Source organism: Gopherus flavomarginatus, chromosome 2 (genome assembly GCF_025201925.1).
Source record: "Gopherus flavomarginatus isolate rGopFla2 chromosome 2, rGopFla2.mat.asm, whole genome shotgun sequence".
In the NCBI taxonomy this organism is placed as follows: Eukaryota; Metazoa; Chordata; order Testudines; family Testudinidae; genus Gopherus; species Gopherus flavomarginatus.
Genome location: NC_066618.1, coordinates 150,505,255 through 150,526,356, shown reverse-complemented (window position 1 = coordinate 150,526,356; position 21,102 = coordinate 150,505,255). Strand labels below are relative to the sequence as shown.

The window sequence follows — 21,102 nt, the reverse complement described above, 5'->3', positions numbered from 1 at the left end:
CCTCCCACGGAACGAACACGTGGCTGGAGACTCCTTCCCAGAGCATTGACAGTGGCACAGGCTAGATCAACAGGGTGGCTACTTGGGGCAGAAACTCGTGGCCTTGCCCTGCAGCCTGGCAGCTGGATGGGTGCTGGAGTGGCAGGGTGACCTGGGGAGCTGGTAGGTGGAGCAGAGTGTGGCCATTCCTGGCATGTTCCTTGATGCTGTGTATTGCTTCTCCTCCCTCTCCCCTTTAAATGCAGCCTCCTCCACTAGCCCTTGGCAGGGTCCCCTTCCGGGGGCTGTTGCTGCTGTCCACAGCTGGGGGGCCTAGCAGCCCCTCTCTCCCCATTTGTGGCAGGATCTGTCTCATGCCTGCCCTCCTAGGTCTCCATACCTGGTCAGCTTGTTGGGGACTCCAGGGTAGACCTTCCATTGCATTACAAGGTCATTTACAAGTGGGAATGGAGTCCTTGCCTGCCTGTCATGACTCCATAAGAGGCAGGATCAGGCCCTGAGTCGTTTGCTTCTCCACTCGGCTCCTGCCTTGTCTCTGGCACTGGCACTGTGAGAGCCTTCTCCTCTGCAACACTGGTGCTCGGAGCAGCCCCCTTTCGCCCCCACCCCCGGGCACAGGGCTGGAACACTCAGCTGGCCGGCTGGTCCCTGAAGGGCAAGTAGGACAGAGAGAAGGGATTGTGTGTTGGGGGTTCAGAGGGAGGCATTGGAGGGGGCTGTTGTATCTGAGCCATCACAGAGGCACTGGTGATCTCTCACACACACACACACTCTCTCTCTGTGCAATGTGGCAGAATGCCCCTCCCCACTCCACATGGGGCAACTTGGGCTGGCATCTGCTCTGCTGGTGTGCAACCTGCTCACTCAGCCAGGCTACAGGAGATGCGGGGGATCCCTCTGGACGCACGGCCTCCCCCCAACCAGCTATTTTCATGAGTGTGATAATTTTATAGTGCTATGGGGGAGGCAATGGGAGAAGAGTGGGGATGGCAAGCTGGCCTTCATCCTGAGGGATAGGACGGTCTTTGTGCGGCATGCAGTGAGGTGCCCTGCATTGTCTTTGCACCCCTGGGAGGTCATCAAGTGCCTCTCCGACACTTAGAGAGAGGATCGCCCTGCAGCGGCTCCCCATGGTCTCTAACACACAGTCATGTGGTCCTTCTCTCTGCCCTGCTGCAGAGGCCGTGCCAGTGCTCTGTGAAGTAGCGAATATCTGGTGTTCCTAGGAAGACTAGGAAGTCTGTGTCCGGTTTGGAGAGGGCCTGCGGGATCCGTGCTAACACTGCAACCCTTATTCATCCATTAACAAGGCTAATCATGCAGCTTACATATTCCACAACGAATCGATCAAGAGTCAGGACATGCCCAAATCAGAGTGAACAGTTTAACCAAGTGCCTGTGTCTGTGTTCTCCATCAACTGTGCCCCTGTAGGTGCTTGCATTTTGACACAACTTTCAACTGTAGGGTCTCATAACCCAGGATAACATTGTGTCTTTCATTTCTGCAGCTACACTTGTATCCAAGAGAATGTGGGCATGACGGTATAATGCAAATGACCCAAGGAGGCAGAGTTAAGGAGATATGTGGTCGGCCTGAACTTTTGCTGTTCTTGACTTGAATGCATATAACAGTGGAATGTAGTTTTGCATTTAATTTCCTAGTTGTTTAAAGATAAATAAGTGGGGGAAAAGAAAATCTCATGTCAGTAGTGATCTCTGAACATTCTTAACATTTAAAACCACACCTCTGTTTTTTTTTTTCAAACTTGGCTTCATTTTTAGATCTTGCTGAGATCTGCCAAACAAGCCAAGTCTGAAGGAAACCATTGGAATTAGTTCTTTTGTTTGTCTTCTAAACTTTTTATTAAGGCAAAGTTACAATAAAACATTGCCATACTATATCATACATTACTTTTTACTTATTCAGGATCAGATTAATAATCAAAGAACCTAGCTAAAGAACCTGGCTTGCTGGCTGGGGAGCCCTCCTCCTTTGAGTACACTAAAAAAAGATGACCACGTTCTAAATAACTATCTTCTTTTCAATGTCTCTTGCATGTGAAAGCTTTTCCGTGACAAGGCCAGTTCATATTTTACTATACCACAATTCCATAGGAAGAAAAATCACATTTTTCCAATACAAAGTCTTGCTGATAACAATAAAAAAGAAATAAATTTGTCATTCTGTTTAAAAGGTAGATGCTTTGTGGGAACATTAAGTAAGAAGTCGAGGAGTCTCTGGGAAGCCGGCATTTTGTTATAAGATGAATCTCTGTAATAATTTCCTGCCAAAAACCATTTAATTCCTGTGCAAGTATGTTCCTTTTTCCCTTCAGCCCGTCCAACAGAACACTTCTCTTGTGGCAAAAATACGCCAGATCTTAACTGGATTAAAATGCCATCTGCACAGTCATTTCTAAAAACGTTCTTTGTGAGCTATGCAAATTGAAGGTGTGTAGCCCCTTTCCCATGCTCATCTTGAATTAGTTTGAAAGGCTAGAAGTCAGCAAAGTGGGTGCCAACACAGCAAGCATACTTACAACCTGCGTGAAAAGCATCTATATTCACCGAGTCTCCAAGGCCCAGATCCTCAAAGACAGGCACCTAAATATGGGTATCTTAGGGAATCGTAACTCAGACTTTTTGCCAAGGAACTGGTCTCGTGCAGATAAAGGGGGGGAAGAGAGCAGAGTTTGGGGGTCTGCAGACGCCCCCCTCAATAGCAGTCTGGATAGAACATGCCCTTGTGCAAGGAAGTGGATTTGTTTTGGTTTTTCAGTTTTGCTGAAAAACTGTTGAGAATTTTGATCTCTTAAAAAAAAAATCCAACTTCAGGTGATCTTGTGTGAGGAGCCAATGAAAATGGAGGGGGAGAGAGGGGAATCTGAAAACTGATTCTCAGCCTGAGTAATCAGATGAGACTGGATACCAGCTGCAGTGCTGCCTAACTCTTCTCCTCTTTGGCGCGGGCAAAATCCTGTTGTGTGGTGTTAGTGTGTTAACATGGGACAGGCGGAAGGGAGGGAGAGCTAGTGGTTAGAGCATGGGGGCTGGGAGCCAGGGCTCCTGGGTTCTGTCCCCAGCTCTGGGAGGGGAAAGGGGTCTAGTGGTTAAAGCGGGGGAGCCTGGACTCCTGGGTTCTGTGTCAGTCACCTCAGTCAAATCCCATCGCCTCTCTGTGCCTCAGTTTCCCTCACCTCCTAACTGGGATAATGAGCCTGGGGCTGTATTGGTTAATGTTTGCTTGGAGCTCCTTAGGGAGCACTAGAGTTGGGTAGAGATGTTGTGAGGTTTGCCCCACCCAGGTGGCTGCCTGGGGCTACAGCTCCCAGCCCGCCCCAAGGGTGCCATGGGGTGGAGGTGGCAGGAGTTTTCCTGCAGTGAAATCCCTTGTTTGTGAGCTCCCCTCTGCAGCCTCTCTTGGTGCTGGCTCCTGCAGGAAGAAGGCTATGCTGTTCCAGAGGGACTGTGGCTGGGAGGGGGTGGGCAGGTGTCCCAGCTGCTCCAGCTTGTCTCCATCACAGGACAGACCCCAGGGAGGAGCTTGCAGGGAGAGCCCCCTGGCTGGGGCCAGCCCACTGTAGCCAGAGCTAGAACTGGGTCTTGCTGTGCCCTCATGCTAGATTACCAGTCCTGGCCTGCCTGCCAGCCTTGGGGAAGAGAGTGCAGAGCCCAGCTGTAGGGGGTCACTCGGGAGGGAGGGGTCTGGCCTGGTGGGGCTTGCCATTGTGCAGAGATCCCTTAATCTGGTCTCTGCCTGGTCTGACCCTGACCCCCCATTGGCTGGTTGGCTCTGGGAAGCAGGGAGCTGGTTAAAGCCCCACCCCTATTAGCTCAGCCCGCATCACCAGTTGGGGGGGGGGAGGGGAAGAATGCTGGAGGGGGGTGGTTGGGATGGGAGAGACTTAACTAATGGATGTCTCTTGTTTGGGGGAAGGGCAGTGCAGAGCTGGGGTGGGGAATAGCAGGATATCCTGGGGGCCATGCCCTGGGGGCTGGGGTAAGGATTTATTTTACATCTGGCTGTCTGCCCCACTGGCTGGATTCCCCAGGCTGAAACTGAAAGCAGAATTTCAGAAGCTGATCCCTGTCCCATGGAACAGGGGCTGGGTGCAGTCCCTGGGAGGAGAACCCAACCTGGCTCTGCGCCCCTGGAGCGGGCTCTGGGTGTCCGGTGCTGGGACAGAACCCGACTTGGATCTGTGCCCCTGGAGTGGGCTCTGGGTGCCCAGTTCTGGGAAGGGAACGCGACCTGCATCTGTGCCCCTGGCCTGGTGCTAGGAACGCGGTGTTGAAGTGACTGTTGTGTTGTGGGCAGTCAGAGAGCTGAATTGAATTCCCTTCTCTTGGGGGGCGGGGAGGGGGGGAAGGTGGGCATCCCCCTTGCACCCAGGGCTTTGGAGGAGAGTCCTGGCACTTCTTTCCCCCTCCCCCCTGCCAGTGCATGGGTCCAATCAGGGTCTGCTGTTTGCTGGTCAAACCCCAGCCCGGCCCCTTGCTGAGCACTAGGGAAGAGGGTGCTGTGTTTGAGCAGTGCCAGGAACCACACTGCCCCAGCAGTGCTAGCTGGGATGGCAGTGCTGGGCCTATGGGATGCTGAGTGTGTATGGGTGAGGGGGCCACAAACAGACCTGTGTGCAGGACCGTCCAGAGGATTCAGGGTGCCTGGGGTCTTCGGCGGTGGGAATCCTTCTGTTCCGGGTCTCCGGGGCACTTCGGCGGCAGGTCCTGGAGCAAGTGAAGGACCTACTGCTGAATTGCTGCCGAAGACCCGGAGGGGAAGAAGCCCTTGCCACCGAAGACCTGGAGCGGAAGAAGCTCCGGGTCTTGGCAGAGGGTCCTTCACTCGCTCCGGGTGTGTTCGGCGGCACTGAAGGACCTGCCACTGAAGACCTGCCGAAAACTCTCGTGGGGACCCCTGAAAACTCTCTTGGGGGCCTGGGGCAAATTACCCCACTTGCCCGCCCCCCTCTGGGCGGCCCTGCCTGTGTGTGGGCCAAAACACCTCTCTCCTTCCCCCAGTGAGCAGGCTGGGCCTTGCAGTGAAGGAAAGAGCCTGATTATCTGAATGTACAGGAGACAGCAGAGTTAGGTGGGCTCATAATGCTGATATTAGGAAGGTTAGACATATGCTTTCCACGTCACTGGACTTTAGTCCAGTAACTACAGGGTTAATTTATAATGGCAGTGTGTGCATGTGACCTACTGTGTTTCTCTCTTTGGGTGATAAAAGGGGACACATTGTTGCAACTGATGTTCTAGCCTGCAGCTGTGCTTAGTCTGGAAGAAAAGCTCGGGGGAAGGGGAAATGGGGTCTGACACTGGACCAGAACGTGCTGTTTGCTCTTCGAAAAGGCTTTGAGAGGTTTTGTTTCTATGTTTTAATCCAAACGAGCCCTTGGATGTTCACAGTTTTCCAAAACATGCGCTGTCTGGGGCAGAAATTTTCCAGGCTTGGGGGGTTTTACTGAAGGAAATTGTTGTTTTTTTTAAGTTATTTTATTTTGGAAAATTTGAGCAAAAGCCCTTTGAGTCACTGGAGGTGGGGAAAATATCCAGCCGTATTCAGGGCAAAGTCGACTGAGTTTGACTCCAGGGCCTTCCTGGGGACTGTGGCCTTGGCTTGGGTTGGAGACCAAGTATTTTTGGTTTAGTGACTGAGGTACGAATGGTTGAAAATCACATGCTGAGCTTGAGCAGTAGATATTAAATCTCAAGGGCTGGGATCCTGCAAGCGGATCTGTGTGGACGAAGCCCTGGTGAGGCTCTGACCCTGCTCGTCTGGGTCTGTTTACAGGATCTGTGCACAGCTAGCGAAGATTGCCCTGGAGAGGCTGTGTGTCCTAGTGGATATAGCACTGGATAGGGACTCAAGAGGCTGGGTTCTATGGCCAGTTCTCCCACTAGCCTGCGAGATGCTTGGTGAAGCCACTTCCCTAAGTTTGGATTCCTCTCCCGGGGCTGCACCCAGGGAGGGAAGTGACTGTGTGAGGGGAAAGTGTGCCTCAGTTTCTCCCATTCTTTGCAAAGCAATGAAGAGTGCAGGTTAGAAGTGTTAACATTATTGTTGGTTGAAGGGACATCTGAAAGCAATGGATTTTTTTTTCCTCTTAAAAAACCTAGGAAATTCAACCCAAAGAACTTTGTTAGTGCAGCACTATATTCGTAGAGATCAGAGCAAAAAAATTGATGATTCCCTGTTCTGTTCATTCCCTCTGAAGCACCTGGCACTGGCCGCTGTCGGAAGACAGGATACTGGGCTAGATGGACCTTTGGTCTGACTCAGTCTGGCTGTTCTTATGTTCAGAACTTAAGACTCCCATGGCACTGCCACCTCTGCCCCGGGGCTCACACCTGAATTCTCTGTTCCTCTCGTTGGGATTAAATGTGCAGCATAACATAGGTGCTGAGCTGATGCTACTAGTGGGACCTTAAACTTGAGTACTTTCTATCTTACTCCAGTAACTGCACTGCAGTGATGCCTAGGAGTGCCAGTCAAAGACCAGGACCCCAGAGTGCCAGGTGTTGGACAAACCTAGAACAACAAGTCCCTGACCCAAAGAGCTGGGATTTTAGCTGGGCAGCCAGCACGTTGCAGCGGGGGGACGGCAGGTTGAACTTAATAAAAGTGAGGTCTTTGTTAAGGTGCCCGGTGGGTGTAGGCAGAGCTCAGAGGGGTGACTCGAAGCCTGGTGGGTGCTTGGAGTTGGAGATTGGGGACATCCTGTCAGGGACAGGGTTCAGCACTGTTCACTGGAGCTGGGTCATTAGTTAAGGACCAGCTGGCCAGGGGAAGGGGGCGGGGGGCTTAGTGCTGGAGATGTAACAATCCTTGCTGTAGTTTTCCTGTCACAAGCAGAGCACCTGTGAACACCCCTCCTCCAGCTCCTTCTCAGGCCTCCCCCCAGCCCTGCAGCTCATGGTGGGGGATGTGCAGCTGCCGCCCCCGCAGCCCCATTGCATCCTGCCCCTGTTCCTGCAGCTGAGCTCATGCACTCCCCTCCCCCATTGGGAGCATCAGCCAAGCAGCCCCCTTCCCCCTCCCTCCAGACAGGCCTCCTCTGTCTGCTCAGCCAGGCACCGCCCATATGGGGAGAGGATGCCCCTGCCCATAGCGGGTGGAGGGGCAGCAGGCAGACAGGTCCCTGCTGAGGCAGGATCCCAGGCTCCCCACGGGGATCAGGAGCCCCTAACTGGAGTGTGGGGTGCTCTGGCCACAGGCCTGTCTCCGACACACAAGGGAAGCGGGCGGTGGCAGGGAGCCAGGGTTTACTGTTTCCCCTGCTCTGGTGCTCCATGGCTGAGAGGTGGAGGCTGCCGGGCGGAGTGGGGGCTTCAGTTATTGTCCCAGCCTCAGGCCTGCTTCCCTTCCCCCACCAGCACCAGGCACAAAGGGGGAGGGCAGCCTTTGCCCCACCTTCCCACCCCCCTGCTCCAGAGTGCCGAGCCGGATTCCCGCGCTGCTGGCGCCCTGCCAGGAGGCCTTGGCTCCACTGTGTGTTTGCAAACAGGATCCAGGAGCTGGTCTGGGCTGTTCCAGCCAGAGACGCTTTCCTTCCTCACTGTGCGTGGGATGGCATGCTGCTGCATGTGGGGACGTTGGGCACAGGACATTTAAGGGCGCCCCACAGCCAGTGCTCCTGCCCTGCTCCCCGCAGTGACCCCTGCTAGGGGAGACCAGCGATGGAGTAGCCAGGAGCTCAACCCACAGCCAGCACTGCTGCCTTGCCCCCAACAAAGCCCCCTGCTGGGAGAGGGCATTTCCTAAAGAGATCTTCTCCCCCTGCCTGCTGTGCCCGGGGCGTAGTGGCCCGAGCCAGGCGGTGGGTGCTGTGGGTTTGCTCTGGTTGAGTCATGCCACCGGCTGCGAGCTGTGGGCCAGGGAGAGTTAACCCAGCAGAACTAGGCCAGCCCTCCAGCCCGCACATGCCAGGACCTTGTTTTGCCAGATCTGGGCAGGACGCCAAGTTCCTGCTGGCTGCGCTGTGAAGCTAACGTAGTTGGTGCTGCCGAGCCAGTGTGACCACTTCCCCTCAGGAGAGCCCCCACTCGTCATTGGGGGGGCAAGAGAGGAGTTCTGGGGGCCCAGTACAAGGGGATGGGTGAGACCAAGGGGCCGGCCTAAGGCGGTTGAACTGAGTTGAAGAGTTCACCTTATCTGACCCGACCAAAGGTCTGGGACGCAAACACTGTGCAAGGCGCCAGGGTCCGCCCCTGCCCGGCCTTGGGAAGTGAGGGGGAGGCTGTGGGGTGTCAGGGATGGACTGGGAGGAGGGCGGGTGCGGCCTGGGACTCAGGACTCCAGGGTGCTATTCCCGGCTGAGCTCCAGCCTCCCTGGGTGACAGCTCCCTCCCCACGGCCCTGTGCCACCTAGTGATAAAGATACCGTCCTTGCCTGATCATGCTCATGAGATGCCATGGGGCTGCGTGGGAGCCTCCATTGATATAGAGAGGGGGTGCAGTGGGGCGGAGAAACATGGCCAGTGGGAGGGCGCTTCAGCAGGCAGAGCAGACGTGAGAGACAGAGCAGGTGGGCGAGCGCATCGGCTCTGTGCCTAGCCTTGCCCTGCTCTCTCCCCAGCACTGGCTGAGTCACAGCCCCTGCCATCATGGCCCAGTGTCCAGTACTGCCCTGTGGGTCTCCTAGGGGCAGCATGGGGCCACCCCATGGACCCCCAAGGAGGTGGCACAGCATTAGCACCTTGGGGAAAGGGTTACTCAGGCCAAGACGGGCAAAGTCCTGGCACCTCAGCCACTGGCAGAGGGGCATCACTGTATGTCAGGGAATGTGGGGTGCAGAGGGGTTGGGGGCTGTGTGAGCAATTGTGAGGGGACAGGTTGTGGCAGTGGGCAGATTGTGCAGCGGTGGACGTGTTTGCGGTGTCCATGAGGGTTGTGTGTCTGCAGGTGTCTGTAGGATTGCATCTGCGTGGGCTGCATGCACAGAGGACATTTATTTGTGGACAGGGCTCATGTGTGCAAGGCCCAGTGTGTGTGCTTGGAGGGGGTTGGGGGTGTGGGATGGGGGGTGCTTTATGTGATGGGTTGTCTGCAGGGGGCTGGGGAGAGAGATATGAGGGATTGATGAATTAAAAGCATGCATGTCACTGAATTGGAAATGACCCCTTGACCCCTGCGCTTGCCTCCATGCCCACCCCGAGCCCTGGGATGAGTGCCCTCCCGGAGCCAGGTCTGGGTGCTCTGGCAGGGCCTGATTCCCTCTGGGAGCGGTGGGGGTCTGCCAAGTTTTGCCCTTGGTTCCAAGCAACTGCTTGTTTCTGAACCCACCACCTGCTCTAGGTACTCATTGGCCCTTGGCCTGTGCAGGGATACCGGCTGTGCGGCCGTTTTTCCATTAAACGTTTTTGTGTTGGTGAAAATGGATCAGTGTCACCGACTCTTGCTCCAAGGGGCAGGGGGCTGGCAGGGGAGGATCCTCAGGTTTAGGGTGGCCTTTCTTGGGGCATGGGGAGAGGAAGGAGACAGAGAGAGCCCCAGGAGAGCAAAGTGCCCCCGTGGTTAGGGTACTCGGTGGAGAAGGGGGAGGCTGAGGATGACATATTGCCAGGTGGTTCAGGCATTCATGTTCCCTCCCTTCCCCTGCTGAGTTTGGAGGAGGGATTTGAATGTGAGTCTTCCCCACCACCACCACCACCACCAATGCTCTAATCCTGGCCTGCTGGGGAAGCAGAGGGCATGGTCTCTCTCCCTCTCTCTCTCTCCCTCCCTGTTTTCTCATTACAATGTTGAAAGGTCTCCATTGTGTTCTGACATGGAACGGGAATAATTTTCACAGGGAAAACCATCCCCAGTGCAGGTCTAGCGGGGAGCTCCCTGCTGCAGCCAGAGCTGCTGCCCCATTCCCTGCAGTGCCCCCTGCTGGAAGAGGTCTCCCCACACAGCGCTCCTGCCACTCTCCCCACAGCTGGCGCTGCTGGGAGAGGCCGGGGCTGCAGTAGCTGGGCACTCCCCCCACAGCTGGTGCTGCTGCCCTGCTCCCCGTAGTGCCCCCACTGGGGCTTGTGTAGCTGGAGCTCCCCCTGCAGTGCCCCATGCCAGAAGAGCCTGCCTAGAGAGCTAACACTCCATGTGGCTGCTGCTTCCTTGTAGTGTTAATGCCTTGGCGCTCTGTCCATCCCTCCCCAGTCCGGCTGGAGCCACTCAGCAGCCGTCGCTGTTCCCGAAGACCCAGCACGCAGCCCGCTCGCCTGCCTGCAGCCAATGAACTCCATGAACCCAATGAAACCATCCCTCCCGCCCACGCCGCATGGGTGAGTGTTTCTGTTCGTCAGTTCCGTATGTCCGTCCCTGGCACACCTTGGAATTTGGGGGTGGGCTTTCCAGGGAGATGTATGGGGAACTGGGGTCATCCCTCACCCCTTCTGCCGGCTGGGATGGGGGGAGCAACAGAGTTCTCCATGCACAGCTCCAGCATTACCCACCACGTGGCACCAGAGGACGAGGTGATGTGTCTTGTATCAGCTCTACACAAACATCGCTGATAAGCACCTTGTGTTGCCTCCTGCCCTGTCCCTGCTCCCCCACATAGACTCAGCGCCTCCTCCCCCGTCATGGATCCCCCCAACTTAGCACCTCCTGCTTGGCAACAGATACTGCGCCAGCTCTTCCCAACACTCATAGATAAACTTATAGACCATCATGATCATCTAGTCTGCCCTCCTGCACATGGCAGGCCACAGAACCTCATCCACCCACTCCTGTAACAGACCCCTCACCTCTGGCTGAGTGACTGAAGTCCCCAAATCTTGATTTAAAGGCCCCAAGTTACAGAGACTTCACCATTTCCACTAGTTTAAACCTGCAAGTGACCCAGGCCCCACGCTGCAGAGGAAGGCGAAACCCCCCCAGTGTCTCTGCCAATCTGACCTTGGGGAAAATTCCTTCCTGATCCCAAATCTGGCGATCAGTTCGACCCTGAGCATGTGAGCAGGACTCACCAGCCAGACACCTGGGAAAGAATTATCTGTAGTAACTCAGAGCCCTCCCCTATCTCTGGCCGTTGGGGGTATTTGCTGCTAGCAGTTGCAGATCGGCTCCATGCCTTTGTAGGCAGCCCCATCACACCATCCCCTCCTCAAACTTATCAAGCTCAGTCTTGAAGTCAGTTTGGTTTTTTGCCCCCACTCCTCCCCTTGGAAGACTGTTCCAGAACTTCACTCCTCTGATGCTTAGAAACCTTCACCTAATTTCAAGCCTTAACTTGTTTCTGGCCAGTTTATATCCATTGGTTCTTGTGTCCACATTGGTGTTTACCTTAAATAACGTCCCTTTCCCCCGCTCCTCCCCATCCACCGGAGCCCCCTCCTTGCCATGGATGCCTCCAGCCCTGGCCACGTGTGTCTGTCCAGTTGCACCACCGCCCCCACCAACCTCCCAGAGGGACTTTTAATGGCCTTGTTTTCTTTCTAGTGATGGTTCATTTGCATACGAGTCAGTTCCTTGGCAACAGAGCACCAATCAACCTGCAGGATCTCTCTCCGTGGTAACCACTGTGTGGGGCGTCAGCAACAACACGTCCCAGAGCCAGGTACCCGCGCCACCTCCCCAAGTCACGGGGACACAGTTGGGGGTCCCCTGGGCGTGGCAAGGGCAAGGTCTAGAGAGCTGCCCAGAGCTGTGGTGTTTTTGGGAGCACCTAAAACATTGCCAAGGGGAAAGACCTGTCCTGGGACCTGTACCCACCTCCTGCCCCTCTGCCAATCCCTTCTCCCCACCCCTTGTCCCTGCCACACCAGCCCTCCACATATGTTCCATCCCAGCTCCCTTCCTCCCTCCAACCCCAGCCCCACACACCACCCCCACTCCATCAACTCCCCACAAACACTGCCCCTTGCCAACTCTGTGCCCACACGTGTTCCTCCACCAGCCCCCCTCACCCCTCCACCCCCCTCTTTCCTTCCCCCACTCCAGGCATGCTGCTGGGGCTTGGGCTGCAGCCCCTTGGCTAAGGGGGTGTGGTGGGGGGCTCCCAGGGCTGGATGCTGCCTCTCTCACCCCCTCACACCACTTCCCTCGGGATCTGTCCTGTGCAGGTTTTTGGAAACCCCATGGGCCCTGGGGGAAACGCCTCTGGAAACCCCATGATGCCTGGCATGGCTGGCAGTGGCTCTGGAGTGAACTCGCCTCAGTTTATGGGACAGCAGCCTTTCCCGGAGGGGGCCACTGGCAAGGGCTACGTGCAGCAGGGGATGTACGGCCGTAGCACGTACCCCGGGGGACCGGGCTTCACCACTAGGTAAGTGGGGGGACTTGACATGGCTCGGATGGTGCAGTGCTCTCCTAAGCACAATGGCTTCTCAGGGTCATGGGCAGCCCTGGTGTGATGGGAGAATGGAGCTATTCTCTCTAATAAGCCCTCAAACACCCCATGCCCACACAAACTGCGGTGCTGTGCTCCCCCTCCTGGCCAGATAAGGAACCATCCTCATCCTCCCACCATCATTGATGGCACTGGGGAGCCCAGTCTTGGGATGGGATGGAGGCTCCTTCAGGGAGATGGAGTGGGGTGGGGGGGAAATGCCGTTATAGGCCTTCAATGGGGGGAGTCCCACAGCCCTTTGCAGGAACGGCCCTGTGACTTCCCCCCCTTTTTCTAGTTACGCAGGCAGCCCCAATGGCCCCGGCGGCATGGGCCTCCCTTCGCACACGGGCCGGCCCCCAGCTGACTTCACCCAGGCAGCTGCTGCAGCCGCTGTGGCCGCAGCAGCTGCCACGGCCACGGCCACAGCCACGGCCACAGTAGCCGCCCTGCAGGAGAAACAGAGTCAGGAGCTGAGCCAGTACGGAGCGGTAAGAGATGTGCTCCCTCGGCCGGCCAGCTGCTAGCAGGCTGGGGGCACTAGGCTGTCGTATTAAATGGGGGTGTCGGCGTAACTCTGGGGCCCAGCAGCGCCGGTGGTGGGTACGGGCTGGGGATGGTGCACAGGTGCCTCAGTCTCGACAGGAGCAGTGTTGGTGTTCTGGGGGCCTGGTGGTGCTAGGTTGTGCTAGGTGCCCCAGCGGAGAAGCAGGGTGTTGGGGTTGGTGGGAACCCCAGCACTAATAGATGTGTAGGAGGGGAGATGGGTGCTCTGGCAGTGGTAGGTATGTGTGGGGTGGGGTAGGTGATGTCCCTGGGGTGGGGTGTCAGTGATGGGAGTTGAGTGCTGGGTGCATGTGTGGGAGGGAGAGTGATGAGTGCTGAGTCTATGTAGGGGTTCAGTGATGGGGTTGGGGCATAGGGGGGTAAGTAATGGGTACATCAGGGATCAGTGATGGGGTTGGATGTTGGGGGGTCAGTGATGGGTGCATGGGGGGTCAGTGACGGGTTTCAGTTGGGGGGGTTCAGTGATGTGGTTATATGTGGGTGGGGTCAGTGATGGATGTATGGGGGGTCAGTGATGGGTGCGTGGGGGGGTCAGTGACAAGTTATGTGGGGGGGTCTGATGGGGTTGGGTGTGGTAGGTGCTGGGTGTATGTGGGAGGTCAGTGACAGGGTTGGAGGTACATGGGGGGTCAGTGATGGGGTTGGATGTGGGGGATCAGTGATGGATGCAAGGGGGTGTCGGTGATGGGGTCGGTGTGGAGGGATCAGAGAAGTGTGCGTGGGGGGTCAGTGATGGCATTGGCAGTGTGTATGGGTGTCAGTGATGGGGTTGGTTGTGGGGCTGTTCAGTGATGGGGTTGGTTGTGGGGGGGTTCAGTGATGGAGTGTGGGGGTGTCTGATGGGGTTGGTTGTGGGGGAGTTCAGTGATGGAGTGTGGGGGTGTCAGTGATGGGGTTGGTTGTGGGGGGGTTAAGTGATAGGGGTGTGGGGGTGTCAGTGATGGGGTTGGTTGTGGGGGAGTTCAGTGATGGGGTGTGGGGGTGTCAGTGATGGGGTTGGTTGTGGGGGGGTTCAGCGATGGGGTTGGTTGTGGGGGGGTTCAGTGATAGGTGCTGAGTGTATGTGGGGATTCCGTGATGGGGTTGGATGTGGTTGGGTCAGTGATGTGTGTGTGGTGGGGTCAGTGATGGGTTGGGTGTGTGGAGGTTCAATGATGGGTGCTGAGTGTAGAGAGAGTCAGTGATGGGTATATGTGGGGGGGTCAGTGATGTGGTTTGTTGTGGGGGTTCAGTGATGGGTGCATGCAAGGGTCAGTGATGGGTGCGTGGGGAGTCAGCGATGGGATTATATGTGGGTAGGGTCAGTGATGGGTGCAGGGGGTCAGTGACGAGTGTATGTGGGGGTCAGTGATGAGGTTGGGGTTGTTTGGGGGGTTCCGTAATGGGATGCATGACAGGGGCCAGTGATGGGGTTGGGTTTGGTGGGGTTCAGTAATGGATGCATGAGGGGTTCAGTGATGGGATTGGATGGGGGGTTCAGTGATGAGTGCATGGCTGGGATCAGTGATGGGTTCTGGATATGGAGGGGGTCAGTGTTGGGTGTGTGGTGTTACCCGAGGTTCTTTCAACCCAAAGCTCTTGGTAACTTTTACTCTGTATGAGGTGGTGTCAGGAAATAAATCAGTGACCGATAGATGGCTGGCACAAACAGGACAACACAAGGGTGCTTTCACTTAAAGCTAAACTTTACTTAGTCTCAAGCACTTACACATGTCCACAACAGGTTAGTAAAACACCCCCAACCCTTGATAATTACCAGAGCTGAGTGTGGCTCTCGAATGGCACAGCAGCAGCCTTCTGTCACCCAAATCTTCCGCCTGCCGGTGGGGACCACAAGATGTGTCCAGAGGGAGAGTCCCTGAAGAGTCCCTCCTGAGAAGTCCAGTTACCTCAAACTTTTTCCCCTTATTTATACAGTACTCATATAATGACATGTCACTTAAAGAAAACTTATTAAGCAAGCAGTTTCAAAGGTCAAGCAAAAGGTTTCCTTCTGATCATCCATTGAACAGTTGTGGTTTTTTCCAGAGTTTGCACGCCTTGAGGCCCTGAAAGACACATTCCTGAGGGCAAATATAGACAAGCTTCCTGTTTTTCTAAAATGCATATATGAGCAATTTCAACACAATTCTTATCAGAAAGGATGTGGGGTCAAGCTGCCCTTTCTGTGGCACCCAAAACCCCTTCCCCTCCTGCCTTGGTTATGTTATGGCTGCTGCATGGCCATTTTACAGCCTGCTGACTTGGCGGCTTTTAACAGTAAGCAATAGTGATCGTGCACTTTACTGAGTTTGCCAAAATCTCCCCTACAGTGGGGGGTCAGTGATGGGGTTATATGTGGGTGGTGTCAATGATGGGATTTGGTGTGGGTGGGTTCAGTGATGGGTGCTGGGAGTATAATGGGGGTTCTGTGATGGGATGCCTGTGTGGGGGCGGGGTTCAATGATGGGTGCTGAGTGTACGTGGGGATCAGTGATGGGGTTGGTGGTGTGTGTGTGGGGTTTAATATAGAGATATGCCTATCTGATAGAACTGGAAGGGAACTTGAAAGGTCATCAAGTCCAGCCCCCTGCCTTCACTAGCAGGACCAAGTACTGATTTTGCCCCAGATCCCTAAGTGATGGGTGTGTGTGTGTGGGGTCAGTGATGGGGTTGGATGTGGGGGTGTTCAGTGATGGGTGCATGTGGGAGGTCAGTGATGGGGTTGGGGTATGGGGGGGTTCAGTGCTGGGTGTATGTGGGGGGTCAGTGATGGGGTTGGATGTGGAGGGGCTCAGTGATGGGTGTATGTGGGAAGTCAGTGATGGGGTTGGAGGTGGGGGAGGTTCAGTGATGGGTGCTAGGTGTGGAGGGGGTCAGTGATGGATGTATGTGTGGGGGTGTCTGTGATGGGGTTGGGTGTGGTGGGGTTAGTGATGTGGCTGGATTGGGGGGGCCAGTGATTGGGTGCGGGGAGGTGTTTCAGAGATGGGTGCTGGATGTGCGGGGGTCAGTGATGGGTGTCGGGGGGTCAGTGATGGGGTTTGGTGCTGAACACCTCAGCAGTGCTGAGTGCTAGGGTGTGAACCAGGAATTGTTGCAGTGCCCCATATGCTTTGTTTCCTTTCCAAGTGGTTCTAATCTCTCTACTTATTTCTCCAGATGGGGGCCGGGCAGCCATTTAACAGCCAGTTCCTGCCTCACTCGGGCCCCCGTGGACCTGCTGTGCCAGCTGGGATGAACCCTGCCAGCATGGGGGGCGTGATGGGCCCTTCAGCAATGTCTCCCATGAGCATGAACCCCGCCAGGGCGCCTGGCATGACCCCCTTGTATGGAGGACAGAGGCTGCCCCAGCATGGGTACCCCGGGCCCCCACAGAGCCAGCAGATCCCCCGGCAGGGGGTCAAGAGGGCGTATTCCAGTGACGTGAGTACGAAGCAGGGATGAGGCTGACATGACCAGGGGCAGGGGATTTGTGTCCCATTGCAATTAAACAGCCCAGAGTGACCCCTCATGCTGGGACCCAGCTTGCCGCTGCCCAAGGAGGAGGTCCTGGGCCTGGGGAGGCTGGGAGCCCTGCAGCTCTGGAACCTCTTCTGTCCTCTCAGAAGAGACCTGATGCCCAGCTTTAACCCTGAGCTTGCCAAAAGTGATAAGCCGAGAGTTCACCGGGGCTAGAGGAAGGTAGCTACTGCAGGCCCCACAAACTCCAGCCCCCAGGGTAGAGGCACACAATGATGCTGGGGGAGGCAGCATTTTCAGCGAGGCTCCTGGCTCTCAGCTTCAAGCCTGACTGGGGCGACTCAGCTGGGTGAGGAGATTACTGGGCGTTGCTCTTCTGGAGTCTTGCTCAGCACTGCTGGGCAGTGAGCGATGCATCACCTCTGTGCTGGCCTCCACCCCAGAGGTGGCTGCATGGGGGGTTCCACTCTTTCTGGTTTCAGGGCTGTGATGCCATCTTCTCTCTCCCTCTCAGGGTTACCCTGGGCAGCAGTACATTCAGGGGGCCCAGTACCCCACCCAAGCTGCCCAGTATGCCCCCAGCGCACCCCAGCCATCTGCCCCGTCCCCCTCATACCCTGGCCACAGGATGCCCATGCAGCAAGGAATGGGCCAGTACCTCTCCGCCTCTGGCTCCGCTGGACCATACTACAAGGTATGTAACCGTCAGGGTAACGCTGCAGAGACTATATAGGGGGAGGGTGTTGGGGGGCATTGTACAGGGTAGGATAAGGCAGCCTCCACTGGGGGGAGCACATTGTCTTAAAGTTGCCCCTCACCCTCAATTGCTCCAGTGCCCCCTGCTCCAGGAGCTTCTGTGGAGTTAACCCTCTGTCTCCTGCAGCTGAACCCCATTGTAGAGAGGGCCCAATGGGGTTTTCTGGGGTCAGCCAGCAAGGCAGAATTGGGAAAATAACCCAGGAGTCCTGGTTCCCAGGCTCAAGCTTTAGCCCCAAGACCATCCTCTCCTGCACCCCATGACTCCTGCCTGTACCCCTGACCCATCTTGCTGCCTACACCCTGAGATGAGGCCCCCCCAGGATGGGGTGAGGAGGCCAGTCCATGATGGACAGTCTAGCGGGTCTGGGGTGGGCTGAAATCTGAGGACTGGGATGCTCCTCTAAAGTTGTGCCTTGGGGTCATCTTCTTCCCAGCCAACTGACCAGTTCAATGGGCAGAATGCCAGCTTCACCAGCTACAGCCAGGCCTCCATGAATGGGGTGAGTCACCACACCGAGGGCCAGCCCTGGCACCTCCCTGCTCTGGGACCTAAGGGGCAGCCAGGCCTGCTCTGCGCCCAGTATTGCCCCCTGTTCCTGTGTCCACTCTGCCTCCCCTGGTACTGCCTCATTACTGCACCTACTCTGCACCCCAACCCCAGTACTGCTTCCCAGTACTATGCCCGCTGTGCCCCCCGAGTCCTACCACCCTTGTATGGTGTCCTCTCTGCCCCTATGGTGCTACCTGCCAGTCCTGCATCCCCTTTGTCCCCCAGCATTGCCTTCCCAGTACTGTGTCCGCTCTGCTTTTCCCGGTGCTATACCTGCTCTGCCCGCCAGTACTGCACCTGCTTCCTGCCAGTCCTGTCCCCTGGCACTATGCCCACTGTGCCCCCCAGGTGCTACCACCCAATGCTGCCCCAGGGGCGTGCTTGTTGCAACCCCGAGTCCCCTGGCTCATCTGGCAGGTTGCTCATGGGCATGCCAAGTAAATTCTAGAGGCACCAGTAGCTCTCCCTGCGCTCCAGGGGTCTCCCAACCTCCCTCTTTCCTTGGCATCTCTGCCCAGAGGAGCAGGCCCCCTACTTCTACCTCCCTCCTGCTTCCCCCATATCTCCTGTTCCCCTCCTAGTCCCTAAGGGGACGCACCCCCTGTGCTAAAGGTTGGGTTCCCCCAAAGGCGGCCGGGTGGGGCTTGCTCTGAGGGCCACGCTGTGTTTGTCTCCCTGCAGCCTGGCCGGTCTATGCCTGGCTACCCCAGCTCCCCGCTGCCCGGGAACCCCACACCCCCCATGACGCCCGGAAGCACCATCCCGCCCTACATGTCCCCAGGGCAGGACGTCAAGTCTCCCTTCCTGACAGACATCAAGCCCAGCATCAGCTCTCTGCACCCGTCGCCTTCGGGTGAGTCCCATCTGCAGGTCTTTGGGATCCAGCCTGGGCGCCGAAGCAGAGGAGCGCCTTCACCACCAGCTGGGCCACCTGGGCCCATCACCCATGGGTGCTGCAGAGAGCGTGGGGATGGGGGGATGAATCCAGAGCAGGGGGAAAGGCAGCAGCTCCTGGGCTGAGACCCTGGCTGCTCCGCGGCCTCGCTAGACGTGGGCATGGCGGCTCCCGGCCCACAGGGCAAGGCGGAACAGCGCAGGGGTCTGTCCCTCTGAGCCGGGATGGAATTTAGGGGGCACGGCCCCTAAAGGGGGCAGATGGAACGTTGAGGGACTGGGGGTTCCATGGCAGTTGGGGAGGGGGAATCAGGTCAGGGGAGGAGCTAGCAGAGGGGGAGGGGTATCCGGGGCTCCACCCAAAGAGGGGAGGACAGGACGCTGCCCCCCGATCATGTTTGGGAGGGGAGGAAGGGGCAGGGGGCTCCAGGCCGGCCCCATGGCCTGGCGCCCCCTGCAGCTGGTGCCTGTGGTGCTGCGGGTGCGGTGCCTGCCGGTGCCCATGGCCCTGCACCGCTGGCCCACCCCCAGCCTGAGCCCCCCTGCCCCCACCGCAGGCAACCCGTGCGAGGAGCTGCGCCTGACCTTCCCTGTGCGGGACGGGGTGGTCCTGGAGCCCTTCCGCCTCCAGCACAACCTGGCCGTCAGCAACCACGTCTTCCAGCTCCGTGACTCTGTCTACAAGACGCTGATGCTGAGGTGAGGCCTCCCGCCGGGCTCCGCTCGCAGCCTCCCTCACCCCTAGCGCCGGCAGGGTCCCCCCATCCCACTGGGGTCATCGCAGTGCCGTAACAAGGGCGAGGCGAGGGAGGCACTTGCCTCAGGCATGCAAAGCGGAGGGGCGCAGCTCTACCGGCCCTTGCCTCGGGTGCAATAATTCCTTGTTACGGGTCTGGGTCATCGTCACACTGGCCTGGCCGCTCTCATGCCTGCTGGTGGAGATGCAGCCTGGCCCTCCTGGCTTTGCAGCAGCTTTGGCATCTCCCTAGGGGCAGGCCTCCCCACAGCTGCATCTGCTCCTTTTCCCACCCCCTAGTCCAACCATCACCCTCTGGTCCCTCCACCTCAAGGCACTGCCCTCTGGCCCCTTCGTAGGTAGGATCCTCACCGCTGAGTCACAGCCCCATCCCGTCTGCCTTCTCTCTAGCAATGGAGAGAACCTGGCCAATGCTCCCCCCTTGGCCCTGGAGCTACCCTGAGCCCCTGTTCCACAGGCTCCTAGCCTATCTCCCTCTACACCCCCCTCAGCCCGTCCAAAGAACTGGCTGGGGTCACTTAGCTAGCTTTCCTCCTGCCCAAGGCCTGACCTGGAGCTCCAGTTCAAATGCTACCACCACGAGGACCGACAGATGAACACTAACTGGCCGGCCTCAGTCCAGGTCAGCGTCAATGCTACGCCCCTGACTATCGAGCGGGGAGACAACAAGACTTCTCACAAGCCCCTCTACCTGAAGCAGGTGTGCCAGCCTGGGAGGAACACCATCCAGATAACGGTCACTGCCTGCTGCTGTGTAAGTGACCTGCATTCCTCTATCTGCCCAGATCCGAGTACATGCACAAACTGACAAGCTCGCAGACCCTGCCAGACGCATACAAGCCTATGTGTGTGTATATGTGTGCACACATGCTTGTTGTAAAGTTACATCACATCGTGGGTCCAGTCCTCATTTGGCACTGGTGCGATCGCTGCTAGAATCCTTTGTCCAGTTCTGGTGCCCACAATTCAGGAAGGGTGTTGATAAATTAGAGAGGGGGCAGAGAAGAGCCACAAATATGATTAAAGGATTAGAAAACCTGCCTTCTCGTGAGAGACTCATGGAGCTCAGTCTGTTTAGCTCAACAACAAAAAGGCTAACAGGTGACTTCATCACAGTCTTTCAGTACCTATGTGAGGAACAAATATTTAATAATGGGCTCCTCAGTCTAGCAGTGAAAGGTGTAACATGATCCACTGGCTAGAAGTTGAAGCTAGACAAATTCAGACTGGAAATAAGGTGTAAATTTTTACCAGTGAGAGTAATTAACTAATGGAACAATTTCCCAAGGCTCGTGGTAGATTCTCCATCACTGACATTTTTTAAATTAAGGTTGGATGTTTTGCTAATAGATCTGCTCTGGTCTACCGCCTGGTTCCATTTTGATTTTTCATCAAAGAAACAAATGCTGAATGTTTTCATTTGACAGTGCTGCTGCCACACCTCATGGGAGTTGTAGTTCATTTTCCTCTTATCCACATTCTACTCTAAGGGCCAGATTCCCGAGTCAGACTCGCTTTCCCATGATGCACCACAGCCAGGAACTCCCATGATACCATCACCTGCTTTCATCAGGAGGAGAAACTGAAGTCCAGCCCATAAAGAATGAGAGCATGAGGCACCTGAACTACAACTCCTATGAGGCACCCCAGCAGTATTGCCAAATTGAAATATTTTAGTTTTTTCATTTTTTTGATGAAAACCCAAGATTTTTCATGGGAATAAAAACCCATTTCCTGGCTACAGCCAGTCAGAGGTCAGACACCACACACCATCTCTGCCAGGCCAGGAGATGTGGGCATTGTCTCCCAAGGGC

The 21,102-nt window shown here is 56.4% G+C and overlaps 1 protein-coding gene across 3 annotated transcripts in view; it reads left to right on the top strand.

Annotated features, from left to right (window-relative positions):
* The window catches only part of ZMIZ2 (zinc finger MIZ-type containing 2), a 48,110-nt gene that overhangs the window by 16,477 nt on the left and 10,531 nt on the right, over window positions 1-21,102 (top strand). The window contains exons 2-11 of one of the 3 annotated variants that reach the window (XM_050937409.1): window positions 10,148-10,272; window positions 11,432-11,549; window positions 12,055-12,257; window positions 12,619-12,811; window positions 16,029-16,292; window positions 16,843-17,022; window positions 17,522-17,587; window positions 18,319-18,490; window positions 19,089-19,230; window positions 19,832-20,042. In XM_050937409.1, coding sequence (XP_050793366.1) covers window positions 10,223-10,272; window positions 11,432-11,549; window positions 12,055-12,257; window positions 12,619-12,811; window positions 16,029-16,292; window positions 16,843-17,022; window positions 17,522-17,587; window positions 18,319-18,490; window positions 19,089-19,230; window positions 19,832-20,042 — 1,599 coding nt within the window. In that variant the 5' untranslated portion in view covers window positions 10,148-10,222. Of the gene's footprint in view, window positions 1-10,111; window positions 10,273-11,431; window positions 11,550-12,054; window positions 12,258-12,618; window positions 12,812-16,028; window positions 16,293-16,842; window positions 17,023-17,521; window positions 17,588-18,318; window positions 18,491-19,088; window positions 19,231-19,831; window positions 20,043-21,102 lie in introns of all 3 variants that reach the window. The other 2 variants (XM_050937410.1, XM_050937411.1) reach the window with 2 other exon arrangements.